This window comes from Carlito syrichta, unplaced genomic scaffold (assembly GCF_000164805.1).
Source record: "Carlito syrichta isolate Samal-C Ts95f unplaced genomic scaffold, Tarsius_syrichta-2.0.1 Scaffold304763, whole genome shotgun sequence".
NCBI lineage: Eukaryota > Metazoa > Chordata > Mammalia > Primates > Tarsiidae > Carlito > Carlito syrichta.
Window position 1 is genome coordinate 176,242 of NW_007248859.1, and position 27,545 is coordinate 203,786.

Sequence of the window (27,545 nt, forward strand, 5' to 3'; positions counted from 1 at the left end):
TATGTTGCCCAAACTGGTCTCAAACTCCTGGACTCAAGCAGTCCTTCTGCCTTGGCCTCCCAAAGTGCTGGGATTATAAGCCTGAGGCACTGCATACCTGGCCTGAAGCAATATTTTTATAGTAGACTATCTAACCTTTCCCTAGCTGTGGGGGTTAAAGTTTTTATGTTTCCTACTTGATTCGTTTTTGAAAAATAAATATTTTGTTGGAGTAACTAAGCATGGTAATTCACTAGTTAATAATCAGCTTTACAAAATGTAAGATAATATGTGATTAACATTAAGTTTATGTAGAGTACAAATGTTATTCAAAAAATGAAAATTAGGAAAATAAAAATAAAGATGTGGACACAACAGATACCTCTTTCCCCTGATGTAAATGAACATCCTATCTAGCCCTGGTTCTTCTTCAGACTTAAATAGTGCTATGTCTGAATTTTCTTACTCAAAGGAAAAGCTTTGTAGCATGAACCTTAGTGTTCTTTAGAGTTTGAGGACAGCTTTTCTTAAAAAACCATTACAAGCAGTGTCAAGCCTTGTTTATTTATCCAGCAAGAGAGTTTTATCTAGAAAGCAAATTGTTTTTAAAGTTTCTCATCCCTCTCTAGATTCAATCAGAAAAAATATAAAAATCTCACGGCACTGTAGTGTAACAATTTATATAGAAAACTCATTTTTGTCATTCTGTGATTAGAAGGATGTTTCACAGCAAGCTTTAATAACTGACTCTAACCTTCTACTCCACCCTCAATCTACAAATAATCAATTTCTCAATTAGATTCGAGTTTGATTTTTCAACAGAGTCTTTAGATACTCTCCCAAAACATAGCATCTTGAAACACATTTAAGTCCAAATGAATGCAGTTTCACCAGGGGTGTGAAGTGATTCTTTCACTCCGGTCACAAATGACTTATGGATGGTTAGCACTGCCATCGTGCAGGCTGGCTTTGATTTGTATACGCCTGTGAATTGTCTCCATGGAGAAAATGTACAGAGGTAGCATTTCACTTTTATGTTTTTCATCAAACAGCTTCCCAGTGACACAGGGAAAGGCATGAAAGTTGTTAGGAAAAACATTCTCTATTACCAAGAGGTTGTTTCTTCAGAAGTCAGAGGCCTGTGTGCTCTGTGAAGGGAATCCTTAATTAAACCTGTGCTGGAGTGTTCCTTTCAGATAATCAGAGTCTTTACAAAGCCACCTCTGCCTCATGCAAACAAAATGGTCTACAGGTAGCTGCTGATGAGTTATTTTGTCACAGAATTCAAGAAACTTTGATTCTGTAACATATGCTTCTATGTACCAGTATGAAATATGGAGTGTCTGAGACATTCTCCACCAAAGAAAGCAATGAGTACTCACACTGGTGTTAGGTGGTCTGTGGGGTCCAGAAGATCTAACTAGGGTCTCTTTCAGTGCCCAAGGTCCTACGATCAAAAGTTCAATTCTTTGATTTGAGGTTTTGTATTTTCAGCCTTTGCCAGTATAAACTAAACCCTGATTGGATCAAATTTTAAGTCATATTAATGATACTTCTTTTAAGAGATATTCATTTATCAATTATTTTTATGTCTCAAGAGCTCCTTGGGAGAGAATGGAAAACCACACCAAATGCCAGATTTTGCTAGTAGACAGGCAAAATGACAAACCTAAAATACTCTTACCTCAGGGACTCCAGGAAACTGAGAGGAAAGATAAGAGGGTTGAGTGTTTCAAAAAGGCAGATATTGAAACTTGGCACAGTGGCTCATGCCTGTCATCCTGGCACTTTGGGAGGTCAAGACAGGAAAATTGCTTGAGCCCAGGGGTTGGAGACCAGCCTAGGCAACATAGCGAGACCCTCATCTCTACAAACAAATCAAAAAATTAGCTGAGCATGGTGGCACACACCCGTAGTCCCAGCTACTTGGGAGGCCGAGGCCGAAGGATTGCTGGGCTCAAGAGGTTGAGGCTGCAGTGAGCCATGAATGTGTCACTGCCCTCCAGCCTGGATGACAGAGTAAGAATCTGACTCAAAAAAGGCGGGGGGAAGTAGAGTGGATACTGAAAACAAAGATTGTGGAGCTAATTTTGAGACCTGTTTGACAGTTTTGTTTAGCTACAATATGATGAAAATAGTGAAAAGTTATGTTGACCTCAAGATCTTAGTCTCTTTTCCTCTGTGATTCTTGGGTAGATTCTTTGATGTGTGGTATTGAAATCCTATGGGTGGATTCTGCCCTTTTCATTTTAATAGATTCATTCAATCTTCTTGCAAAAACCGTTTGGTATGCATCTTCTAAACAAGCACCAAAGTCATGGTATACCATGAGAATGTGGGGAAAACACTCAAAAAAGGAATATTCCCTTCTGAAGATGTCTTCTCGCAGTACTGGGAGTTTCTCCCATGCTTTGGCAAGATGTTGAAAGTCAATGGATTTCACTTTCAATGCAGCTCCCCATTTGCGTTGATTTAAAGGTCTCACAGTCTGAGCTCTTTATGGAGTGTGTAGGTTTTCTTACAGGTCTCTTAGGAATTACTAAGAGATAACTCAACTGTATACTTCGTTGCTGTAATTGAAGGTTTTTCATTGCTATAATTTCTTCTAATGTTACATTTTAGTCAAGTAGTCTTTCCCACTGGAGGCATTAATTATTGTCAGTTTTGAATAGACCTTTGCTTGGTGTGTACATTTTTGCTTCTGGTGCCAAATCATGTCACCGCTTCCTAGTCCTTGTCTAAGTCAAAGGATTTTTTGCCTTTTTTAAATTAATGTTCAGCGTGCACCATACCTCTTTTAAACACTGTAGCATAAAGTACCTTTGTCCACCAGTCAGAAAGTCAGCATTCTTCATGGTTTCATGTATTTCACTAATTTGCAGTACTTGTCTCAGGTAAAGGATTTAAATTTAATTTTATTTTCTATTAGCTGTGAAATTATTGGTCACTGGAGTTTATGAGAGCAAATCCCCTTGCTAAGGATTTACCCATGGTTTATAGCATATCATTTTTAAAAAGGTTATTATCCATTGACAAGGACTTCATTGAAATACAAAATTGAAAGGGAAGATATTGCTCCAAATATAGCAGAGTGTTCTAGAAAATAGTCTCTTGTTTGAAGTTAAGTAAATTTTTTTGTTATTCAGTATTGGTAACTATTTCAGATTTTAGACCATTAAATGAATACTTTACGTCTTAATCCATTAGGCTGCTCTAACAAGATACCATAAGCCAGGTGACTTATAAATAACAGAAACTTATTTCTCACAGTTCTGAAAGTTAGAAAGTCGAACATCAAGGCAACAGCAGATTCACCTTCTCAATGTGTCCTCACGTGGTAGAAAGGGTAGGATAGCTCTCTGAGGCCTCTTTTTAAAATTTTTATTTTATTTTGTTTTTTTGAGTTGTGGGGAACATGTGAGGATTTACATAAGTAAATTGCATGCAGGTGAGGTTTGGGCTTCTAGTGAGCCCTCTCTCCCTCGATAGTGGACCCATTGTGTGGTTGTGTGCCCCTTATTCCCTCCTCCATCCTTCTCTCCTCTAGCAGTGCCCGGCATCTGTTGTTCCTACCTCTGTGCTTATATGTCCAGTGATCAGAGCCACTTATGAGTGAGAGCATGTGGTAGTCCCACCCTGAGCACGCCCAGTCTCGTCTAGGGCCTCTGGTATAAGAGCACCAATCACATTAATGAGTGTTCAGCACTTATGACCTAATCACCTCCAAAGGCTCCACCCCTCAATACCATCACCTTGGGGATTAGGATTTCAACATACGAATTTTAGGGAACAAAAATATCTAGATCATAGCACTCTATCAGTATCAAACTTCATAATCTTACACACACACACACACACACACACACACACATCTATTTCCAAAGAGGAAAGACTACTAAATTACTGTTATACAAAAATCTGTGTATTCTAGGAAAGATCAGGAGATAAAGTTTGTCACCCTCCAGCTAGTTTCTACAAAGTATCCACAGTGACACTATCTCTGTTGTAGGCACAGAAAAAAGAGCATTAAGCAAGACTGATGAATTCACAACTCCCATAGAACCTAAGTTCTAGAAGTTGATCCAGACTTCACTTCCAATTTAAATATACTTTGTTCTTCCTTCTATGATGATTTCCTAAAGGGTCTTACATTCTCCATCCAATAAAAACAAGTTCTCCAAGATTAGTTCATAATTTGTATTTTAATGCTTGGAAGTATGTGATTTATTCTGAAGTTATCTGCTTCTGAAAGTAGTGCAAGTCCATTTCATTATACAAAAATGAAATACGCCAAAATTTATTATTATTTTACTGAATATAAATCAGGAAATAGATTCAATATACATTACCTAAGGACTGACACTTCAAGCCCTTAGCCATGTGTTTCAGTAAATGTATTTTCTTGTTCATTTAGTGCTACATTTTGAATCATTGCCTCTGCCCCAAATGGCTGTCGATGTCTCTCCCTTTGGCCTAGATGAACCCATTTCTTTCCAAGGGCAAGAGTTTCTACAAAATAATAGAAAACCTTGGTCTGATCTACACAAAACACTTGCTCATTATCATACTGTATAAGACTCAGAAACCAAATCAATGGAAGGAATTCAGTACAGTTTTTTTTCTATATTACTTTGTTTTATTACAATACAAATAAAAACAATAACTCTCCATATTTTTATGAATATTTTGCTATCTACTTTAACAATCTCAAACATTTTATTGATGCCAGCCTACTGATGTATACATATTTGATTTATACATAATTGCATGACTTTTAAGGAGTTTTAAGTTGATGATTTGAGGCAAGAAAAAAAACGTATCTCCAACTATACAATGAAGATATAAAATATTGGCTTGATTATAAAGAAATCCACATTGTAAGTAAATTTTAATAATGTTGGTAACAAAAGTTAATTTTTAATGTTGTTCAATAATCATTAAAACTTGCCAGAGTGACCCAAAGAGTATCAGTGAGTTCTCCATTCTGCTGTGGGGCTTCTCTCTGACATAAATGTCGTTCTGTGTGTGTTATTCTCTCAGGAGGTCGAGTTGTGTCGTGTTAGCAGTCAAGAGAAGTTGGGCCTGACAGTCTGTTACCGAACAGATGATGAAGAAGACACTGGCATATATGTCAGCGAAGTAAGAAATGCTGTGGAGGGGTGGGAGGGATGGAGGGAAACGACTCACACGGACACAATCCTTTTTTTCTGAGGCTTGAATGTGAAGAATTGGCCATGTTCCAATACTTGTCACTTTCAATTAGGAAAGTAAATTATGCTGCCCAAGTAATGTAATCATTATCAGCTTGTTTAATGTGGATGCTTTCACACCCAGAATCCCAGCAAGGAAAAGTGCAAAATTGGTAACATTGTCTAACTTTGAATACATTTCCCATAAGAATGTAAGGAGTCCAGCGAAGTTTTTGATCCACAATCATTTGTCCTTCCACTCCACTGTGTCTTTTATGAGTTCTGTTAACAATAACATTGGCTAATTATTTTTAATTACTATTCACAATAATCACATCTTTTACTCTGCTGATGGGATAGATACATTTGAATACCCAAGGAGTGCATCTTTTCATTTTATTTATTCAACCTCATAAGTGACTACTAAAATATGAGACATCGTTCATGTGAATTACTTTGGAAGACTGTGAAGCAAAACTTATTACTATAGGTGGTTTTTTAAAATTTCCCTCAGTATGGTTTTATGAGAAGTAGGATGATGTTTAAAAATTATATATACATATCATTGAAAGTTACACATGTACTTACAAACATATACATACAAATACATATGTATATATATATGTGTGTGTGTGTGTGTATGCAGAAGTTAGACAAACTAGATACTAATTGCTGTTCTATGCGGTCCCACTTTTCTTGGCCTAATCTTGAAAACATTACCTAACATGGTGGGCTTAAGCTTTCTCCACTAGAAACTCAGTATACTGCTTATCCTGTTGTTTTTACAGAGTTGCTCAGAACATGGAAGAGCTAATGTAAATAATACATTTAGAAAACTACATAGCTCTGTAAATGTAAAATGTTATTCTTTATCACTTTACCAAAGAATTTACTGGCTGGCTCCTGCAATGGAAAAATCTCCAGAGACTATTTGATTTATATGCTTCTTTTAAATGCATAGCTAGGGATAATCCATCTGATTAAGGTGGGGAAATATAAGGAGACACCTGTTGAATTAGCTTTTGTAACATGTACAGAGGTAGAAAGGTAGAAGTTAATATCAGTTTGATTACAGTTTTAAAGACAAAGCTTTAGATTGTGAATGGCTTTTAAATGGAGCACAATTGATTAATTATCCCTCACTTCCTACTAGTAAGTCTTTATTTACTATTTAAATATGTCTGATTTAGAACTTCACTTTTCAGGGAAGGTAAAGAAGCCACAGGATCTGAACATATGTACTTGGAAGGAATGTTATCCTTATATCTTTTTAATGTAATTATAATGTCTTTTGTTCTTGATTGATCACTTAAAACTCAGATATTAGGTGGCAACCCTAATAAGAAAGCAATGTCTAATATCCGGATAGGATGGATCAACCTCGTGCTGCACTTTAAATAATTTGCTTGAAAAAAAGCTTTGATACAGTAAGTCTAAATAAATAGTTTGACGCCATCACATGACATCTGATAGATGAAATTACCCCTAGTGAACTGTAAGTCATCACTCAAGTTTGACCCATTAAAATGCTGATAAACTCATAAAAGAGCTTTAAATATTTATTCATCCTAAAATAATTTATAGTTAATACACTTTACCCTGTATGTAAAGTGGTGCTGAGTAATTAAGTGCATGGATAAGATTTTGTGTGTGTGTATCTTGAGTAATATAGATTGCAAGTCTTTTTATAAATTAATGTGCTTAAGAGACAGAAATCCTTTTAATAAGCATGGACTTACAGTATAGCTATCAGCTTTTCTAAGACAGCTAAGGCAGGATTTAAAAATCACCTCAGTGGAAAGTAAATTTCGTAGGTCCAGAGAATCCTAGTATTAACTTTATCTCATGTCAGCTGAAGACCATGTCTAACAACTGGGATACAGAAAGGAGTGAATGAATGAACATAAAGAAAAGAAGGAAGAGAAAAAGGAAGGAAGGAATGGAGGACGGGGGAGGAGGGTGGAAAATGGTCTTCAGATTACATTCTGCTAATAATAGTTCTCTTTACTATTATTGTTGTTGATTCTAAAATAGTTCATTACATTTTAGAATCAGTAATTTTTAATATAGAAAAATATGGCATGCACTGTCATAAGTCAATTGAAAATGTTTAATCAGGTTTTTAACAATTCTTGAGGGGATATTGCATACCTTGTTGAAGATGTGTGTCCTCTTCATTACAGGTAGATCCAAATAGCATCGCTGCCAAAGATGGCCGAATTCGAGAAGGGGATCGTATTTTGCAAGTATGTTGTATGGTTATTTCCTTCAGTTCCCATTGTCTAACAGTTTTTATTTTATATTGTTTCTTATAAAATTTTAGAGAAAATAAGTTGTCTTTGCTTTTGGATATTAACATCTACAAAAAAGCTGTCATTTAAAACTATTTAAGGATGGTACTATTTATTAAGAGTTATTAGCTAATAATTAGCAGTTTAGATCTCTGGAGTCAGACTCCTTGGCTGCAACTTCCAGGTTCACCATTTGCTTGGGCATATCACTTAACTTCTTCTCATCTTAAGCTCTGTTTCATCATCTTAAAAATGGTATTAAGAACCTAATATGGTGAAGATTAAATGAGATTACTTATGTAATATGCTTAGCAAAGTGCATGATATGTGATAAATGCTTAATGAACATTAATAGCAGCCGGGTTCGGTGGCTCAGCCTGTAATCCCACACCTTTGGGAAGCTGAGGTGAGTGGATTGCCTGAGCCCACGGGTTCAAGACCCACCTGCGCAGCGAGACCTCATCTCTACAATAAAATCAAAAAATCAGCCGGGCGTGGTAGCACATGCCTGTAATTCCGGCTACTTGGAAGGCTGAGGCGGAAGGATCACCAGAGCCCAGCAGGTCGAGGCTGTGGTGGCCAGGAGTGGCCACTGTACTCCAGTCCGGGCAACAGAGTGAGACTCCAACTCAAAAAAATAATAAATAAATAAATAAATAAACATTAATGGCTATTATTACTAACAGCAGCAGTTCTTGCTGCCTTTTCCAGAATGAATTAGGCAAACATAGATCTATATTTATTTTATGAGAGTCTGGAAGTTTGAAGAAGTTTCAACTATAGTCATGTGTCGCTTAACATGTTCTAAGAAATGCCTCATTAGGTGATTTCATCATTGTGCAGTCCTAGTGTGTGCTTACACAAACCTGGATAGTGTAGCCTACTACATACCTAGGTTATATGGCTTAACCTATTGCTCCTAGGCTACAAAACTATACAGTATGCTACTGTACTGCATAGTGTAGGCAACAGTGGCACAGCAGTGAGAATTTGTGTATCAAAACATAACTAAACATAGAAAAGGTACAGAAAACAGTATTACAATCTTGTGGGACCACAGTCATATATAGGGTCAACTGAAAGGTGTTGTGCAGTGTGTTTCTGTATTTACGAGTTGTTGGAGCCAGGTGAAAGAGAATGCATTTTGTTCTCCACATGGAAATGTGAAAGCATAAAGGCTGAATAATTTCAGTTTAATAAGAAAGATGGTAAGCAGATCATAGGAGGGATGCAAGAAAAAAAGTTTCAGGTCAAATCAGGAATAAAGAAAGGTCTAGACCTACCTCGACCTGCTCTGTTCTTCTGAATCCTCTCCCATAAAAAATGGCTGCAGGGTGGCATACAAGTTTCCCAGCTCTTGTGCCCAGATTAACCCCCAAACATGAAAAGAGGCTTTTCGAGTGGCATTTCACTGCTGATCACAACTGGTGAAACAGAGAGGAAGATTTGAATGATGAATGGATGGAGACACAAGCTGTTAAAATGTTCCACAAAGCTCTTAGTCAGTTTGACAGGGCTAGAGATCCCATTCTTTCTTGCTAGAGATGGACCCTGGAGAGTGTTGCTTTGGATTTCACACTCTGGGATTCAACACTCTGCCTAGAACCAGGACTTTAAAAATAGACAAGATGCTGTGCCAGCATTCAGGACACTCCATCCCAGTGTAATTAGGAAGGCAACAGCACACACAGATGATCACAGTACAATGGGACATCGTCATGATAAAGCCATGTCTGAGGTCCCTTGGGAACACACCCTGAACAACCTTCTGCTGTCCTCCTGTTCCTTCTTCAGGGTGCCCCTCCTCAAATCACACCACTTCCTCACCCTCTCCACCCCTCCACCTCCAACCCCTATTCTTTCTCTAGCTAGTTGCTGCAGCATTCCTGTTTTTCCTCCTGAACACTCTACTAAGGTTCCAAGTAGGAAAGAATACAAAGTGTGAATTAGTGATAGTTTAATGTCCCTCTTGTTTTCAGAAAACCTCAAGAGTTTATCATTTCTACTTTAGTGCGCTTCCTAAATGGCGAACTATAGTTAAACAAAACAAAATTATATCCGTTATGTAGTAGGAAAAGGAAAAGTATATCAGGAAGTCAGGACACAGTCTGGTCGACCACCACATTTCTGGCATCGTACTTGCATTCACATAAATAAGTTAATGAATGAAACAAAGGTATTCAATGGAAAGAATGATAGGATAGATGAACACAATCTGCTGAAAAGCTTTCCTTGGGCTTTCCTTGGGCTCATTAAGAAATTAAGGAGGCTATTTTAGAGCATCATCCAAATAACAAAAGTTTCCAAATGCTTGATTTTTAAAATTTTGAAATAACCTTAAATATATTGTTCACTTTGTTAACATCACCAGTTAAATATACTAAAAATAAGGTAATGCTTTGGTGCCCAGGGTCGTGTCACGCCCAGGAATCATTACACAATGCTATAATAGCTCAGAGACTGAAAGTCTAGAGGATTTGTACCCTGACATTATGACCCTATTTGGCTACATTTGCTGATGTATTGGGCCTATATTTTGTCATTTTTTCCTACTCCTCTCTTACTGTTGCCAGCTGTTACTTTCTCCTGTCACCATCTATTCTCCGTACCCCATACCTCCTGTTGTCCCTGGCTAATTTCCAGCCTACCACTCTCCCATAGGCCAAATACACAAATATAGTTATTAAAATTACATCTATTAGTTGTGTATGTATAGTTGATAGAAATACTATGTATGAGTTTTCATATATGCATACTGTAAGGTTTGACACTTACAAATTCTTAGCTATATTGTGGGCAGATAAGTTTTCAGAGACAATATCTGCTAGATAATAAGACATACCTTAATGGAGTAGGTTCATTGAAGAAACACTAGCAGGACTGATAGAGTGCTGTTTTTTGCCTGATTACTTTATATTCTGTGACAAATATGTCACACTTAATGAATAAATGCGTGTCACATTTAAAAGCCTAGAATTCAATTCTATCTGCGCACATAGGAAACAAAGAGTCTTAAAGGTGTTGGTGAAATTATATTAAGTAAAACACTGACAAAATTGTACCTATAGACAAATAGCTCTCATATGGCTGATGGGGAGATTACAGGATACCCTGTAATGAACAATTAATGACTCCTTTCCCAGGGAGCTGAGAGTGAGAAAAACAGAGAATTTGCTTCTTATCCTTGAAATTTCCTGGCTGACTTTTATTTAAATGAATCTCTTTAGAGTAATTGTGATTTTAATTCTCTGTTCATGATGACCTAGAAAATGTCTGTGGTCCTAACCTCATTGTGTAGCCAAACTTTTCTTAATGTAGCACACCATGGTTGTTAGGTGACCTCTTCCGGTGACATCACACACGTACACATGCTCACACTCAGTGGAGGTTGTCATAGGGCAGAGATTGTAGAGAAGAGAAATCATGAGCTGACTTCCTGAGAATATTTGCGGTTTTCATGTGTTTTTTTCCTCTGGAAGGGAAGTTCTTTCTTTTTATTCCTTGTCAGTTCTATCTGCTTATCAGTCTGGAAACTTATATCAAATGTATCCCAAGAATTTAATCTGGGATATTCACTCACAAAATTGCTGAGCTTAATAAGGCATTTCTGTGTCAGAGAGCAGAGGTGAAAGACCACATTTAAACCAGCTTTACAAAGGAGAGAGCTCTAAATTCTTATTTTCTCCTGGGGATGATAAACGTATAGTATTCCACGTAAGCAGCCTAATCTCAGGTTGGCTCAGAAGTCAGTCATCTTCCTAAGAATTACTTCTGTAAGTAATTTTGTAAGAACTCAAACAGTAGAATATGATTTCTAATGAACTCCCTCTTTCTTTTTCTATTCTATGTATAAACTCGTCCTTGGTATTTTTTTCCTACTCTTTTTATTTTCTTCCTTTTGGATAGCTTTCTCCCCCATTTCTATTTTTTCCACATCTATATGTTTATACTTCATTTACCTTCCTTGTCTTCATACTAAAATATAAGCATATTTAAAATAAATATTTTATCTTTTGCCTAAGAGAATCCATAGATGGTTAGATGTCAAGAATTTTAGTTGCCCACCCTGCCTCTGGTACAATAATATAAAAAACCTAAAAATTTATATATTCAAATAGAATAGCTATAGTAAACCATTTCTAAACTATTAGAGCAATACACAAACACACACACACACACACACACACACACACACACACACACACACACACACAGGAGATTGGGCCCAAAATGAGATTTTTTTTTTTACTGTTTTATCTATGCAAGTATCAAAATCTCCCTTAAGCCAAGGCAATATCCATTTTGAAACTAATATTTACATATGGTCATTCACAGAAAATGAGACAGATAAATTATCTATAAAGATATTCCTCAATTATAACAAAACTTACATGTCGTCCTTCTCTGGGTTCTCATTCCCTCTCTTTTCTTAACATGGAAGTCCGCCATTAAGTTGTGGTGACATGACTACTCATCTCCTTCCTTCCTTTGTTGCTGGGTCCTTCACCTTCAGGTCTGCCTATGTTTTTTAGGCATAGCAGACTGCTTCTCTATAGCGATCCTGCCACTGTAAGTAATTATCTCAGGAGCAAGAACAACTGAAGGTTGAAAGCTCTATCTGATTCCATTCTTCAAATCTTTTAATTCCTTCAGAGGCATCTTTGCTAAAACCCATGGCTGCATTCCTTGCCCCAACATCAGTTTGGGTATCAAACTAATGTCTTTAATGCAATAGGATCTACCCACCAGTGGGCTAAAGTGCCCTTATTGTGAAAAAGAAACAATTAAATTACATTTTAACGCCAGATTTCTGTGGTGGATTCATTTCAGGATTCATGATCCTGAATGTGTTTCTGCAATTCATGATTTGTTTCCCAAAATAAGAACTAATTGTCAAGACCAAAGACCATAGCTCTGGTCATTATGAGTTCTCAGAGGAGAGAGATGAATACCAAGTAAAGGAGCTCAAAGACAGACACAACCATATTGTTTCCTGATGGACCACCAAAAGCTAAAAATACATATAATGTAAATATCTTTTCAAATAAAACCGTGCTTACTAATACGGATTTAACTATTGTCCGTGAATTTTACTGTATTTACTTTATTTAGCAGGAAAGAGTCTTGCTTTCACTGAGGATGAAATATAAATGATGATATTGATCATAACCATAACAATAACACCAACAGTAATATATGCTAACTTTGAACACTTTCCATCTACCAAGCACTACTTAAGCCCTTTATATCTATTAACTCATTTAATCCTTGCAAAGACCCTCTGAGAAAGGCACTATTATTATCTGCATTTTATGACAGTGAACATCATAGCAGTATTACACTAACATGAATGAATATCTAGATTAATGATAAGTGAAATTTTGATGAAGAATGAGGAAGTACATATATACTTGAGCAGAGATCAGGGTAAGAAAGAGTAAGAATTATATTCAAATAAGAAAGATGAATATAAACTGTGTAAGATCAGTCAACTCACTTTTCTTAGGATCAAATGTGCCTATAGTAGAAGGGAGCTGAATGATTAGGTCCTTGCTTGACAGACAAAGAGATGCATTACAAATACACTAAGAACTCCTAGGAAACAGACATAAGCTCTCAAAGCTCAAAGAAAGTAGAAATTGTAAATTCATTATTTTAAACCTATTCCTTTTTTTTAATAAAGATGTGGGGTACAATTCAGGGTTAGGTATACAAACACTGATTATGCAGATACCCTTGTTGATAAGGTGTGCCTCTCCCTCCCTTAGCGGTTTCCCTCAACTGCCAATCCCACCCTCCTCCCCTGACAGTTTCTCATTACTGCCAAATGCTTTCTTATAATATTATAATTATTCAAGGTCCGCTTATGAGTGAGAACATATGGTACTCTTCTTTATTTCTGGGATAGATCACTGAGTATGACTGACTCCAAATCCATCCAAGTGGCTGCGAAGTCCATATATTTGTCCTTCTTTATGGCTGCATAATATTCCACTGTGTATATGTACCACATTTTCTTTATCCAGTCCAACTTCATTGGGCAACATGGTTGGTTCCATGTTTTTGCTATTGTAAATAGAGCTGCAACAAATATACGTGTGCAGGTATCTTTTTTGTAGAGTGATTTGAGTTCCTCTGGGTATATTCCCAATAGGGGAATTGCTGGGTCATATGGAAGGTCAATTTCTAGTTCTTTCAGAAATTGCCACACTGTCTTCCAAAGAGGTTGCACTAATTTGTATTCCCACTACCAGTGCAGAAGCATTCCTTTTTCTCCACATCCTCACCAGCATCTGTTGTTGTTTTATTAATGATGGCCATTCTTACTGGGGTTAGGTGGTACCTCAGTGTTTAAACCTACTCTTAATACAGGGGTAAGGATAATGTAGTGGAATCCACCACTGCCAATTTATCTTTATTTGAGAGAAAAAAAAAAAGCCTTGGGGTCAGTACATACACACTTGTTCAGATATATTTATGAAAAACCACAGTGTATCCTTCCCAGTCACTATTCCCCATTTTGGAATCATAGCTTTTATTTCCTAGTTTGATGAATTTTATTTGTGATTGCAAAACTAAAAATAAAATAAATGCACATGAAACTTGTAAATGCTGAGTTTCCTGTCTGCATATACAAGTGAGAAGTGAAGGTGATATTTATTTTGATCAAAGTAAGAAAACCAAACACGTGGCCATCTGATGTTTTGACAATTATTGTCTGCTTAGGATCATTTATTGTGGTCCAAAGTTGTGATTCCTGGACTTGTTTTCAGATAATTATGTCTGTCCTCATACATCAGCCAGAATGCCAGAGACCCACAAGGAGAAAACCTTAGTAATCCACCTTATCTTTTAAGCAGAAATCCTTAGCAAAAGATGTTAGATTAATTATTGGGAAACAGTGGTCCATGCAGCCACATTTTCCATCTGTTTAACTTAATTAAGTAGTTAATACTTATTGTAGACAGAATTACTTGACCTTCTTAGTTGAAATTTCTTTCAACTTTTTGAATCAAAATTTTGGATCAAATTTGGATTAAAAATCTTATTGTCTATATGAATTTGAGTAATCAATAAAAGGAAGTAATTTCAGTTATTCAAAGAAAAAAGTTTTGTCAATTAAGAGCTAAATAAATTTGAACATGAAAATGTAGCTTAAAATACAAACTTGAGAAGCCCTATTTACTCTGTCTTCAGAACTTAAGCAGGGTAAAAAGATATATTTCAAATGCCACTGGAATCGCTTCTATGTAATCAAAAGTTTACTCAAGTTGTTTGGTATCTTTAACTCATCATTCCTTTAAAATTTCAATTTTACTTTATGTTAATTTTTTAAAAATTTTAAATATACTAAAGACACGAGTCTTAAGGTGTTTCATTAGTTTTGTTGTTATAGGAAATGGGTAAATCTTTAGAGAGGAACTAGAGTGTTGATGAGGATGTTACTGATGAGTTGCTCTTTGTTTAAATCAGTTAAGCACTGAGAGATATCCTGAGAATGATGTTTGGGCAACTGAGTCAGATCCACACGAAAATATGAAATGATTAAATGAAAACACAATCAGCAGTGGCCTGGGAGCATTGCCTGGTGAGAGATAATACTGCAGCTCTCTAATTGGCTCGCAGCAAGCATGCAGGATGACGGATTTCAGTTGTGGTATTGCCAGTCCTTCTTCCCCCAGCACTATTATCTCAGAGTGACACTTCCATTACTCTGAGCGGAGAAAGATGAACGTCACCTGTCAGGGGCTGGTTAATTGTGTTGCTAGATGTATGTTGCCAGGGCGCAGGTTGGACATTTATGAACATAACTGCTTCCTCTGATGTCCGCCATCCTTCAGGGATCGATATGGCTCTTACAGTAAGCGCGTAATTGAGTGAAGGCACTTTGCACTGAGGGGCTGAAGATGAGCCCATTGTGTGAGCTTCATTGTCCATACATTTACCATAAATGAGCTGATATTTGCCATTTATTGTGTGCAGCATTGTGGAAATGGAAACTAATGTGCCACTCTCATTTGTTTTCTAGATAAATGGAGAAGATGTCCAGAATCGAGAAGAAGCAGTGGCCTTGCTGTCTAGTGATGAGTGCAAGAGAATCGTGCTGCTTGTCGCAAGGCCAGAGATTCAGGTCAGAACAGAAATCAGAAGTCTTGAGATTGAACTTTATAGTCATTGAATTCACTGAGAGTAAATTCAAAAATGAACTTTTTATAGCTATTATGTGTTATTTCATAGCCAATCACTATCACCATGGCTATCTCCAAAACTAAGAACAATATGCAGAATACAATGAAGTGATCTTGCCTAACTTACCAACCTTACTTTAATAATTATACATTAAATACTTCCTTATATTGCACCACAGAATGGCAGCTAAAACTCCTACTTAAAGAGGGGGAAGCACACAAAATTGAATCACTATTTTCTCTTTCAAATTTGCAGTTATTTCAGTAAATTAACAAATGAAAAATGACCGAATTTACATGATTTTTAATTCTGTGTGGATCCTTGCTTTAAGTTTCCATCTAAACATACCTCATTGGTATCTTGGAAGAGTCTCTATGAGAGAGAAGTATTAGCCTATTTAGCTAACAACTTAAATATTTTTTGGAATATCTTAATCAATTAAAATGCCTTATGTCGTATGGTGGGTTCCATGTACAGTAAATGAATTTTTTTCTAAGATTATAGTGTGACAAAAACATTTGTCCAACCAAAAACAAACGGTTAGCTTCTGAAGGAATTTGTTATACCTTTACAGAGGAAGATGTCATGAAAGTAAAGGAAAGGTAATAGTGGAAGAAAAGTACTATTGGTACCTTCTTTTATATACTTTTTATATCCCACAATGCAGAAATGACAGTACATTGTCACCATTCTATCCATCTGTCAGTAGTTTGAGTAAAGTTAGTTATATCACCATTTGTCTCCCAGGTTATTGATCTGATATTTTTCGGACCCAGTAACTACATGCTAGCTATAAATTACATTGAGAAGTGTATTTCAGTGTCAGACCGAATCCTGACTTGAATATAGTGGTTATAAAAGATCACCCTTTCCGCATATATTTCCTTTATGCCCTTGACCATTCTAAATGGTTCCCATAAAGTCTGCTATAGCCCAGGGCAAAGTAAAGTTGCACACCTGAGGTCTTAGAAGTGAGGAAACAAGCCCACACAACTGGCTGTGCTGCTTAGTGGGAGTAAATTTTTTAAATACATACAAAATTGCACCAATTATTTGAAAATTTCTCGAACCAGGTATCTTACTAATCCATTTTCTTGAAAGAGGCATAATAAAAGAACTAAATGCTTATAAGTAAAATTTATGGTAAATTGAAGAAAACTCAGTAGCCATCCCTGTTATTGAAAAGATATTTTTATGTTATAGTGTGGTTTTCCTGCCCTTTCCATGTAACTGCTTGAGAACCTCATTAATTTAGAACTAAAGCATTTCCTTAAACTATGCCACATAATGGCCATAATGGGCTGTGGAAAGAATGGAAATTAATGACACAAGACCAGATTCTGTTATCTTTGATGGAATACATATGCTTGGTAGAACTCGTGGCAATTTTGAATATCTAGCTACACTCTTGACCTTTTCCTCTGAAAGAGTCAATGTGGAAGGATAAATTTTCAAATGAGACTCCCTTTCCACAGTTGATAAAAGATGATCATCTGACTCCATAGTATGCTATCCTGCCTGTCAAAATCAGAATCTGCATTAGCCCTTGATCCTGAAGAAGCCTTATGCCACTGGAAGGAAGCTAATTGCCTATACAAAATCAGATTTCCAGAGAAGTCAGGAAAAAAAATGTATCTTAACACCATACTTAAAAAATGTAATTTAAGCAGAACATGCTATAAAGTGGCAAAAAAGACTAAAAAATTTTCATATCTTTATTTTGCCCATATTTTTCCATAAAATTCTATATATCTCATTGCATTTTTTTGCATGTGAATTTTATTCAGGGAGAATGTGAAAGCATTTTGTGTGCTTTTTCTAGCTTTTTAAAAAATATTTCAGATACTCTCTAGATTCTTAGACATGATCTACAAAGTTGCTGGAGGCAATATTGTGCATCTGTGCAATATTTTTAAATAACTCATTTCTTTCATTCCCTGTCAACTCTCTTTCATTTTCTGCCCATTTTCTTCCTGAGACCATTAAAGATATTGCTTTTCCGTCCTATTTCCCTCAGGACATTGGGGCAGAGAGGGCTCTCATAAGAACTTGCAGCTACTACTTTTGAAACAGCATATGTTGTTCCTTTCTCTGAGATGCCACGTGTGGTCCCCTTTGGTACAGACCGATCCCTGCTGTATAATAATGACAATCATTTTCCTGCAGCTCAGCTCAAGAAGGATGTCTGTCTCTGCCATAGCATTAGACTCAGACTATCGTGAATGCATGTCTGGGTGGAAACGGGAAATACAAGAGAGAAAGAAAGTGAGCAAGAAGAATCTCCCTTTACTTAGTGTGCTCTGTGTACCTCCAGCCTAGAAGAAAACTTTCTCAATATAGACATCTTCTGGCCAGGTGTGATGGCTCATGCCTGTAATCCTAGCACTTTGGTAGGCCGAAGCAGGAGGATTGCTTGAGCCCAGGAGTTCAAGACCAGCGTAGGCAATATAGTGAGACCTCATCTTTACCAAAAAAGCAAAAAATTAGCCAGGTATGATGGCTCATGCCTATAGTCCCAGCTTCTGAGAGGCTGAAGCATAAGGATGGCCTGGGCCCAGGAGGTCAAGGCTGCAGTGAGCCATGATTATGCCACTGCACTTCAGACTGGGTGACAGTGATAGCCTTACTTTAACAAAAAAAAAAAAAAACAAAGACATATACTGACTACAGATGGCAATATGGGAATCTGTGGGGTTAGACAATAAGAGAAGCGTTACAGGGAATCATTAATTTCTATCATTTGTTCTCCTTATTTTACCTGTCACTTCATTTAAATCTCAAAGATTCTGTTTCATCATTCACTATATCAGTGTTAGAAAATATTTTGTTTCGATCTGCTTAAAGAAAAATTCCTGGTATGTTTATAAAAACTAAACATTCCTAGCTGTAAGTAATTTCTTTTGGGGTCTGGCATTTGCAGCTTATGACACTTGAAAGGAATTAAAGAATGCAAAACTTAGACAATTATAAATTGAACTGAATTTACAATTTTAGTCAGCATAATTATCATAGCTCATCTGCATATCAAAGTCAGTGGGATGGAATTTGGTCAAGTTATTCAGGCCACATTAACATAAATGAGGATGAATAAATGTGTCCATACTTTTGGCCCCAGTTAAATTTGGGGTCATTTAATTTCTACATGGCCTTTAATAGATATCATGAAATCTATTATTCGCCTTCATATTAGTGCATTTGATGCAACACATGCCTCTTTTGATGCAGTTTAATGTTCGTTCAGGTTTGGTTTTGATTTTAAGTTTTAGAAGTTCGGTTATCTTTAAAAGCTTATTTTGCAAGTTTGTAGGTGAAAACGCCTCAAACTATTGTCCATTTTTGCTCGATGGAAAGCTGCTGTTTCTTTGTAGCACAGAGGAAAGCAGAGCTTTGACAATAATTCAGTTAATTTAATCAGCATAGACAGCTAATTTATGTAATCCAGCTCCAAAAATCCACTTTGAGGCAAATTATCTGTACTGATTGTCAACACTGATCATATTAGCCAGGTAGCCACCAGTTTTCCACTTCACTTTGTGTTGAAAAGCCAAAGGGATTTATTCAGTTTAATTTGTGTAAGAGTCCCACATGAATACTTGCATTCAACACCCACAAACAAAACCCTGTAAATTCTACCCCACTCCACCAACCTTAAATGCCACATTCGTTGTGATATTTTTCCTTGCAACTGGTCCTGAAAAATGAATCAAAATACACATTGCTCTTTTTTTCTTGAGAAGAATAACTTAGAATTTTCCTTTTTTTAACAAATAAAATAAATGTTGCGTGTAGGTTTTTTGTGACAAGCAGCCATCTTGTTAACATGGGAGCGGTCCGCCTAAAAATAAAAAAAACAGGATGAGGCTAGCATGAGCGTGTGGGAGGCACTTTGTGTATAGTCTCATTGGGGGCTGTTGTTAAGGAAAAAAGCCCAATTGTCTCATAGCCCTATTAGTACCATGGCAGGCCTTTTAACATGGGGACTATTGGAGGTAATGAGCATGACAGCTGTGGATTATGCAGTATGCTTTTCATACATTTTGAAAGAAGGTAATGTTCTATACTGTGAGATTTACTCGGTTATGAGGGAAAATCTGTAGCTCTGTTTCAGGAAAGGATAAAAGGCATAAGAGTCCAATTTTTTATCACCTTTTTTTCTTTCTGAGAGGTGAACTATAGGAGGCTGATATTCTGAAGAGAATCATTATGATAAAAGGAACTGGTCAGGCATCAGCCATTTAAGTTTACCCTATTTTAGCATGAGTTCTTGCTAACATAATATAATGTACTAATGTATTCTTTTGCAGCTGGATGAAGGCTGGCTGGAAGATGAAAGGAATGAATTCTTAGAGGAGTTAAACTTGGAGATGTTGGAAGAACAGCATAATGAAGCCATGCAGCACACTGCCAATGAGGTGGAGCAGGTAGGGCCAACAATTTGAACTACATCATTTGGAATATTGCTACTTCTTCTTTTAATGTATAACCACAAATAGAGGGAAACAACAAAATCAAAGGGGCTTGATCAAACATCTTTGTTGTGATAATTTTTTAGAGCAAATAATCGCCTCAAAGGAAACAGAGGGAACAAATACATGTTTTAAAATTAAGAATATCTCCAGTTTAGGAAGCTTAGGAAACATTTTAATAGAATGCAGTAGTATTCAAATGTTGACCCAAGTACTGTTTCAAGCTAATTGCAGAAATTTAATAGTGAAAACATGTGTTGCTTCTCAATATGCAAGCTGAAAACAAACTATATTATTATGAGGTACCCCACAAAAAGTCTTTTTTTTACTTTTAAATATTAAAATTTATTGAATCTATTTGAATATTTAGGCTATAATTATAGATTGAGGATGACATGATGGAAGCCATCAATCTTATTTGTATACTGGATGGCAAGATTACACCTGTGTAGCCCTAAGTAATGTAGAGTTTATCCTTGGTTCTATGGCTGCTGCTTTTGACACATTGTGCTACATTTCCCATAGCATAATTTGAGATTATTGGCATCCTTTTGCCTTAAGGTCACATTTTCATCCAACAAAAATCTTTGAGTTACTAATAAGTTCCAAGCAACACACTTGATACTGAGAATACAAAAAAAATGAGCAGAGTTGCTGCCGTTAATTGGTTCTTAACTAGTAAAAGATCACATGTGGCTTATGGCAAAAGTGAGTCATAAGTATTTTTGGTTTTGGTTGTTGTTGCTTATCCATTGGATAAAAACAAGATAAACACATTCTAGATTTTTATGTCATGTTCATATCACTTATCTTCCTGATATAATTTTGTTAACAGTTTACTGATTTAATTATTATCCTATTCTCAACATTCATTCTTAACACATCCTAAAAGACAACTACTTTTACAAAATCTTGACAGGCTTAGAAACAGGCAGCACAAACTTTCTATCACTTTACCAAACTGAGTAATGAAATATGTCAACATGCTAACGTCCCATAAGAGAAATGTATGCGTGTCTGTACATGTCTCGTACATATTAAATAAAAAATCATTAGATTGCAAACTACCATAACCATGTTTCATATTCTCATGTGCTGATCATGGATGTTCATTGGCCACTTCACAAATAGTAGTTCATGCTCAAAATTATGGTAACTGATTTTCAATATAGGTAGGAAAGATTGAAATTTTTGCGTATAACTTCAACACTGGCCACAAATAAAGATATTTTTTGGTGGCAGCTGCTGGTTACACGCAAGAAAGTCCTTGCTCCAGGCTTTTTCTCTCCTGGATACAAAATGTGACCTGATACCGAATTGACAGGAGGATGTTGAAATAAAGAAAGAGGGGAGAAATCCTGTCCAGGTGAAATGATATGGTGTCAAATGCTGCCTACTCATCAGACGTAATACAAATGTTAGGTCTTTTGAGGTAACATTAGATGTCCCTGAGGTTAGATTCTCATTGTGTGGAAATTTTTCTTCACCATGAGGCTGAAAAATGATGAGAAGTACAGAACCTTTAAAAGTCCTTTGCCCTTATAAACAATAATACTACATTAGAAATGTCTAGGTAGAAACATTGCCTGTCACTATAATAATTCCATAGGGAAATGATAAATGATAGAGTAGTATTACATTAGAAATTGGGAATTCTAGGTTTGAAAATGGAAAACTCTTTTTATGGTCACAGTTGCTCATAGATCAGTAACAAAAGAAAGATAAATTTAATTTAAAAAATAAAATACATATCCATATGTAAACTCACTTTTTGGGCCGTTACTTTACATGCTCTCCTTAGCCCTATGGCTGCTGTTACATTGTGCAACACTGTCATGGCATAATCTATCTGTATTATTTGAATTGTGTATACAATTTGTAAAAATACTAGTTTTCCTGTATTATTCAATTCATTATGAGATGTTAGAAAAATATAAATATAAGTAATGTGATATATAAACTCAAATGCCTAGTATCAATAACACCTTTTGAGGACTTTGTGGCATAGTATGTAGAAGTCACCTCATTCGATACTACTGTTAGCTTATTGTCGGAGACATAGGGATGGAACAAGCTTTCCATTATTAGATGCAAAACTTAAATGTTCAGGGTTCACTTATAAGTGAGAATATGTGGTGTTCTGCTCTTTGTTTCTATGATAGATCACTTCGTATGATCAATCAATCAATCCAAGTTACTGCGAACATTAACATAATACTATAAGAAAGGGATTGGCAGTAGTGGGATTCAGCTGGGCGGGAGGCAGGACACAACATCAATAAGGGTACCTGATCTCAAACTAGTCAAAGTGGGGACCAAAGGGAGGCCCAAACTTCACCTGCACAATGACCACTTATATATCTAATTCTGAATTGTACCTCACATCTTTAAAAGAAAAAAAATTATTATAATTGTTTTATCAACAAGACTTTTAAGCTCCATCTTAGTTTGTTTTCTACAAGTGAAATAAAATATTCTAGGTAAAGATTGTGAATCCTAAAATAACATAATAGTTATGTTCTCTCCTCTTCAATTTATATTATTTTGTTCTACCATTACTTTTGTGGAACAAAATAACAATTATCTAGAGAGACCCATTTAGACTTGTTTTAGAATATTTTTAATTACCCATTTCTTCTTTAGCACTAATAGGCTAAATTATATTTAATTATATAATTACACCTCCTAGAGGGAAATGTATATATAAAACAGTGAGTAAACTTAGACATAAGGCAAATACAATCTAGAAACTGCCATATATTTTATTTCACGAAGAGTAATAGATGAGAAAGTAAATTTACCTATTCAGAGATAAAGAACTACAAATGCATTTCATTAGGACAGTGGCAGTTCATTGTTTTGTATCAAAGACAAAAATTACCAGGGGGTGAAACATCTATCCACCCACACATGTATATGTACACACATACACATATGTACATACATATGACGTATTTATAATACATATGTCAAAAGTTTTTTTTGATATTATGCCCATGTCTGGCAATCAGTGCTATTCAGATTTTCATGAATACTGTCATTTTTACTCTCAGTAGGTCAAAACTCATCTTTGAAGAAATTTCTGGTTAAAAGTAGAAAAATCTTGTACAACCCAAATGAGTCCTAAGACATTGCTATTGCCTTTGGGAAACATGATTTGGAGATGCACTAATGTCAGAGCACATGCATTCAGGAACATGGCATCCTGGACATGCAAGAAATTCTGGGACTGGCAGGTGGAGCTTTGCCTTCTAGACCTCTCTATCACTACCTGACTCCCTCTGTGATTACACTTCCTCATTTATAGATAAGAAGGTCCTAGGCTTTGGTGCATAATGTTTACTAAGTCCTGGAACTTTGTAACATTTGGCTTATTTTTACATATTACTAAGTCAATGAAGTATCCTCTGAACTTGAGAAAAATTCAGGAAATTGAAAAAAAAAAAGATAACTTTGGTTTCTGAACTCCAGGCCTCCAGATTGCTAAAGACCATTTAGGCATTCTATCTTACCCTTTTGTGCATTATCACTTCAAAGATTCATAAAGTCACTTCATTTGCTAACCTTCACCCCAGAGTTTCCCAAGTAAGAGAAAACCTAAGATGAAAATCACTTAAGTGTGTTCTGTCTTTATTTAAACCCACATGAACATCATAGCCACATCCAAACAGCTTTCGTTTTCTTTATTTCATTGCATAAAAAGTGGCCATGAGCTAATTGCCTTTATTTATAAAACCATGATGGACACTGAAATTAGAGCAGCTCTCTAGGAACTGCAATGTCACCAAGAAGCATTGTTTTTTAAGCAAGTCTTGCAGCAATCAGTGTTCTTCAAAATAACTAATTTTCTTTGTTCTCTTAACGTTATTTTCTTAGCCAAAAAAGCAAGAAGAAGAAGAAGGCACAACGGACACTGCAACATCCTCATCTAACAACCACGAGAAAGACAGTGGAGTGGGGCGCACAGATGAAAGCTTGCGAAATGATGAGAGCTCAGAGCAGGAGAATGCAGCAGAGGACCCCAACAGCACATCTTTGAAGAGCAAGAGAGAGCTGGGACAGAGCCAAGACACTCTAGGAAGCGTTGAGCTCCAGTTCAATGAGAGCTTCGTGTCTGGAGAATACATTGACTCAGACTGCACTGGCAACCAAGATGAGGAGTGTGAACGATTCCGGCAGCTCTTGGAGCTCAAATGCAAGATTCGAAACCATGGAGAGTATGACCTGTATTACTCGAGCAGCACAATCGGGTGCAATCAAGGAGAGCAGGAGGGAGTGGAACATGAGCTACAGCTGCTTAACGAAGAGCTGCGAAACATCGAGCTCGAGTGCCAGAATATCATGCAGGCTCACAGGCTCCAGAAAGTGTCAGATCAGTATGGAGACATCTGGGCATTGCATGACGGAGGCTTCCGGAATTATAGCACCAGTGTGGATATGCAAAGGGGAAAACTAGATGACATCATGGAACATCCAGAAAAGTCCGACAAGGACAGTTCTAGTGCTTACAACACGGCTGAGAGCTGCAGAAGTACTCCACTCACTGTAGACCGCTCTCCCGACAGCTCCCTGCCAAGAGTGATCAACCTCACCAATAAGAAAAACCTGAGAAGCACAATGGCAGCCAATCAGTCCTCCTCTGGACAGAGCAGTAAAGAGTCAACCTCCACCAAAGCCAAAACCACTGAACAAGGTTGCAGCCTTGAAAACAAGGAGAAGATTCTAGAAAGCAGCAAGCTTCCCGGTTCAGAGAAGACAGTCAGTGAACACATCCCTTACCTCTCTCCTTACCACAGCTCTTCCTATAGATATGCAAACATCCCAGCACACGCCCGGCACTATCAAAGCTACATGCAGTTGATTCAACAGAAATCTGCAGTTGAGTATGCTCAGAGTCAGCTCAGTTTGGTGAGCATGTGCAAGGAGTCTCAGAAGTGTTCAGAGCCCAAGATGGAATGGAAGGTGAAAATCAGGAGCGATGGGACACGGTACATCACAAAGCGACCAGTGCGAGACCGAATTCTGAAGGAGCGTGCCTTAAAGATCAAGGAGGAGCGGAGTGGCATGACCACAGACGATGACACCATGAGCGAGATGAAGATGGGGCGCTACTGGAGCAAAGAGGAGAGAAAGCAACACCTGGTTCGAGCCAAAGAGCAGCGTCGGCGTCGGGAGTTCATGATGCGGAGCCGGTTGGAGTGTCTCAAGGAGAGCCCGCAGAGCGGCAGCGAGGGCAAGAAGGAGATCAACATCATTGAACTGAGTCACAAAAAGATGATGAAAAAGAGAAACAAGAAAATTTTGGACAACTGGATGACAATCCAAGAACTGATGACCCACGGGGCCAAGTCTCCTGATGGCACGAGAGTCCATAATGCCTTCTTGTCAGTCACTACCGTATGACCGAGTGAATGGAGTACGACTGATTTCAAGAGGTTGCTACCAGTTTCGGTAGAGTATGATTGCCTCGTTCAATGTGGCGTTTTTATATATATTTTGTGACTCTTTATAGTTTAAATTTTTTGTAAGCAAAAATACCTGGTAATTTTTCATTTGTTTTTCATATACTGGTACCTTCTTTTTGGCTGAGATCTTTCTTTAACTTGTGATATATTCAGATTACTCATTTATATATAAAACAAAGGAAAGAAAACAAAAAAAAACTTGCACAAAAATACTGAGGAGCCAATTAATTTGCTACTTTAATGTATCTATTGTAAGTTAAAATCTGTTTATTTCTCTAGTTTACTTCTTTTCTACTTTAATAACAACTCAATGCCAAAACATTTCTATGCTTGCTTCTTGGCATAATACATTTTAAATCAAACATGTTAATAACAAATCACATGCCACATCTTGTCTTACACATAAAATCCACCTCTTTTAACATCCTGTTGTACATTTAACACATAAGTGGCCGTTGTCTTTGTCTCAGTAAAGTGTAGGTGGACAATCTTCCTGTGATATGTAGTGACATTGGTCATGTAGCTAGATATTTGTGGTAATTGTGACAATAAAAGAGAAATAAATTATTGATTATCCTTAAGAAAAGTTATCAAGGAGTGTTTTATTTTCATTGTTCACTGTGGTTAATAAATATAAATTAGTTATCTATGTATACTGTTTAGAAGACTCCTTATTGTGAATTACAGTGTGCACATTTTCTACCACTTTTTTTCCAATAAAGTTGTCTTGAAATGCTTCCTATATATCATTGTGTCCCATATTCCTACCAGAATTAATTTAGATAATATATGTACAGCACTTATCAGATGCTAACTCAGCATTTAATAAACATTAGTTTCTACTCTCCTTGCTTGCTGCCCATGTAAAGCTGAGAAAAATTTAGAATCAGCTATGAAGAAAGAGGATCAGTGAAGCATCCAAGATTGTTTATAATTATAATTTAAAATTCTGCAATGTAAGTTAGTCTGCTCTGGCCACCATAACAAAATATCATAGACTTGACTGAAACAACAGGAATTTCATCACCGTTCTGGAGCCTGAAAGGTTCAAGATCAAATAAGTTAAGGGTTAGGGTTTCACCGTATGAATTTTGTAAGGACACATTTCAGTCCATAGAACAATGTACATTTATTTAGTTGAACATTTGGGAATAAATTTGGGAAACCATCTTTGCAATAATTTCAGCATAGTCCATTAAAATGCCTACTATGTCAGTTTGTTAAAAAATGAGATTGTTAGATGACTAGACAGATTTTTCAAATCTAGCTTTTCGTCATATCTACATATGAACCATATTGTATGCCAATCATAATGCTTCCAGAGTGAAAGGCCAGATCAAACCATGTGCAGGCAAACATGAGTTTGATCAAATTTTCATTCAGCCCAGCAGATTGTTTTAACATAATGGACACACAACATCTGCATATTTCTGAAGCTACTTTCCTGTTTAAAAACCTGCTTCCCTACTGGCATTTGAATCAGACTCCTTTGCCTCCGCCTCTAGTCAAGGCTCTTCATTAAACTGGAGGCCTTGCCTATTGCTCCTCCTCTTTAGACATTCTCTAAATTATTCCTGGCTCCTTAACAGGCTAATAATTTCCATTTAAGTTTTTCCATGCTATTGTCCTGTCTGGGTTTTCTGTGACAAATCTTATACTTCCCTTGGAGTGTGATCACATACATATTTTCTCTTTGGAGTCTGTCTAGAAGACATCAGACTTTCTCAGCTCTTTGGCATACACTACTATGCAAGTTGTTTTATTTTTGCCTTGGATATTTATTCTTTTGTTATTGAATCACACACATAAAACTTATTGTCTCCTTGCATAGATAATTTTATGTCCCCCACCCCCTTCATATCCCTCTCTGTCTTTAGAAGCCTTTGGTGGAATGCCATTTGAATGATAATGAATGCTAGTTGAGCTAAGTCATTTTATCCATTTATCTCTCTCCTCCACATATTG

At 36.7% G+C, this 27,545-nt stretch overlaps 1 protein-coding gene across 1 annotated transcript in view; it reads left to right on the plus strand.

Annotated features, from left to right (window-relative positions):
- PDZRN4 (PDZ domain containing ring finger 4) overlaps positions 1 to 26,166 on the plus strand; it is a 150,088-nt gene extending 123,922 nt beyond the window's left edge. Inside the window, exons 4-8 of the mRNA XM_008060893.2 lie at positions 5,020 to 5,118; positions 7,352 to 7,414; positions 15,489 to 15,590; positions 19,954 to 20,070; positions 23,992 to 26,166. Coding sequence (XP_008059084.1) covers positions 5,020 to 5,118; positions 7,352 to 7,414; positions 15,489 to 15,590; positions 19,954 to 20,070; positions 23,992 to 25,518 — 1,908 coding nt within the window. The 3' untranslated portion in view covers positions 25,519 to 26,166. The remainder of the gene's footprint in view (positions 1 to 5,019; positions 5,119 to 7,351; positions 7,415 to 15,488; positions 15,591 to 19,953; positions 20,071 to 23,991) is intronic.
- Positions 26,167 to 27,545: the final 1,379 nt, after the last annotated feature.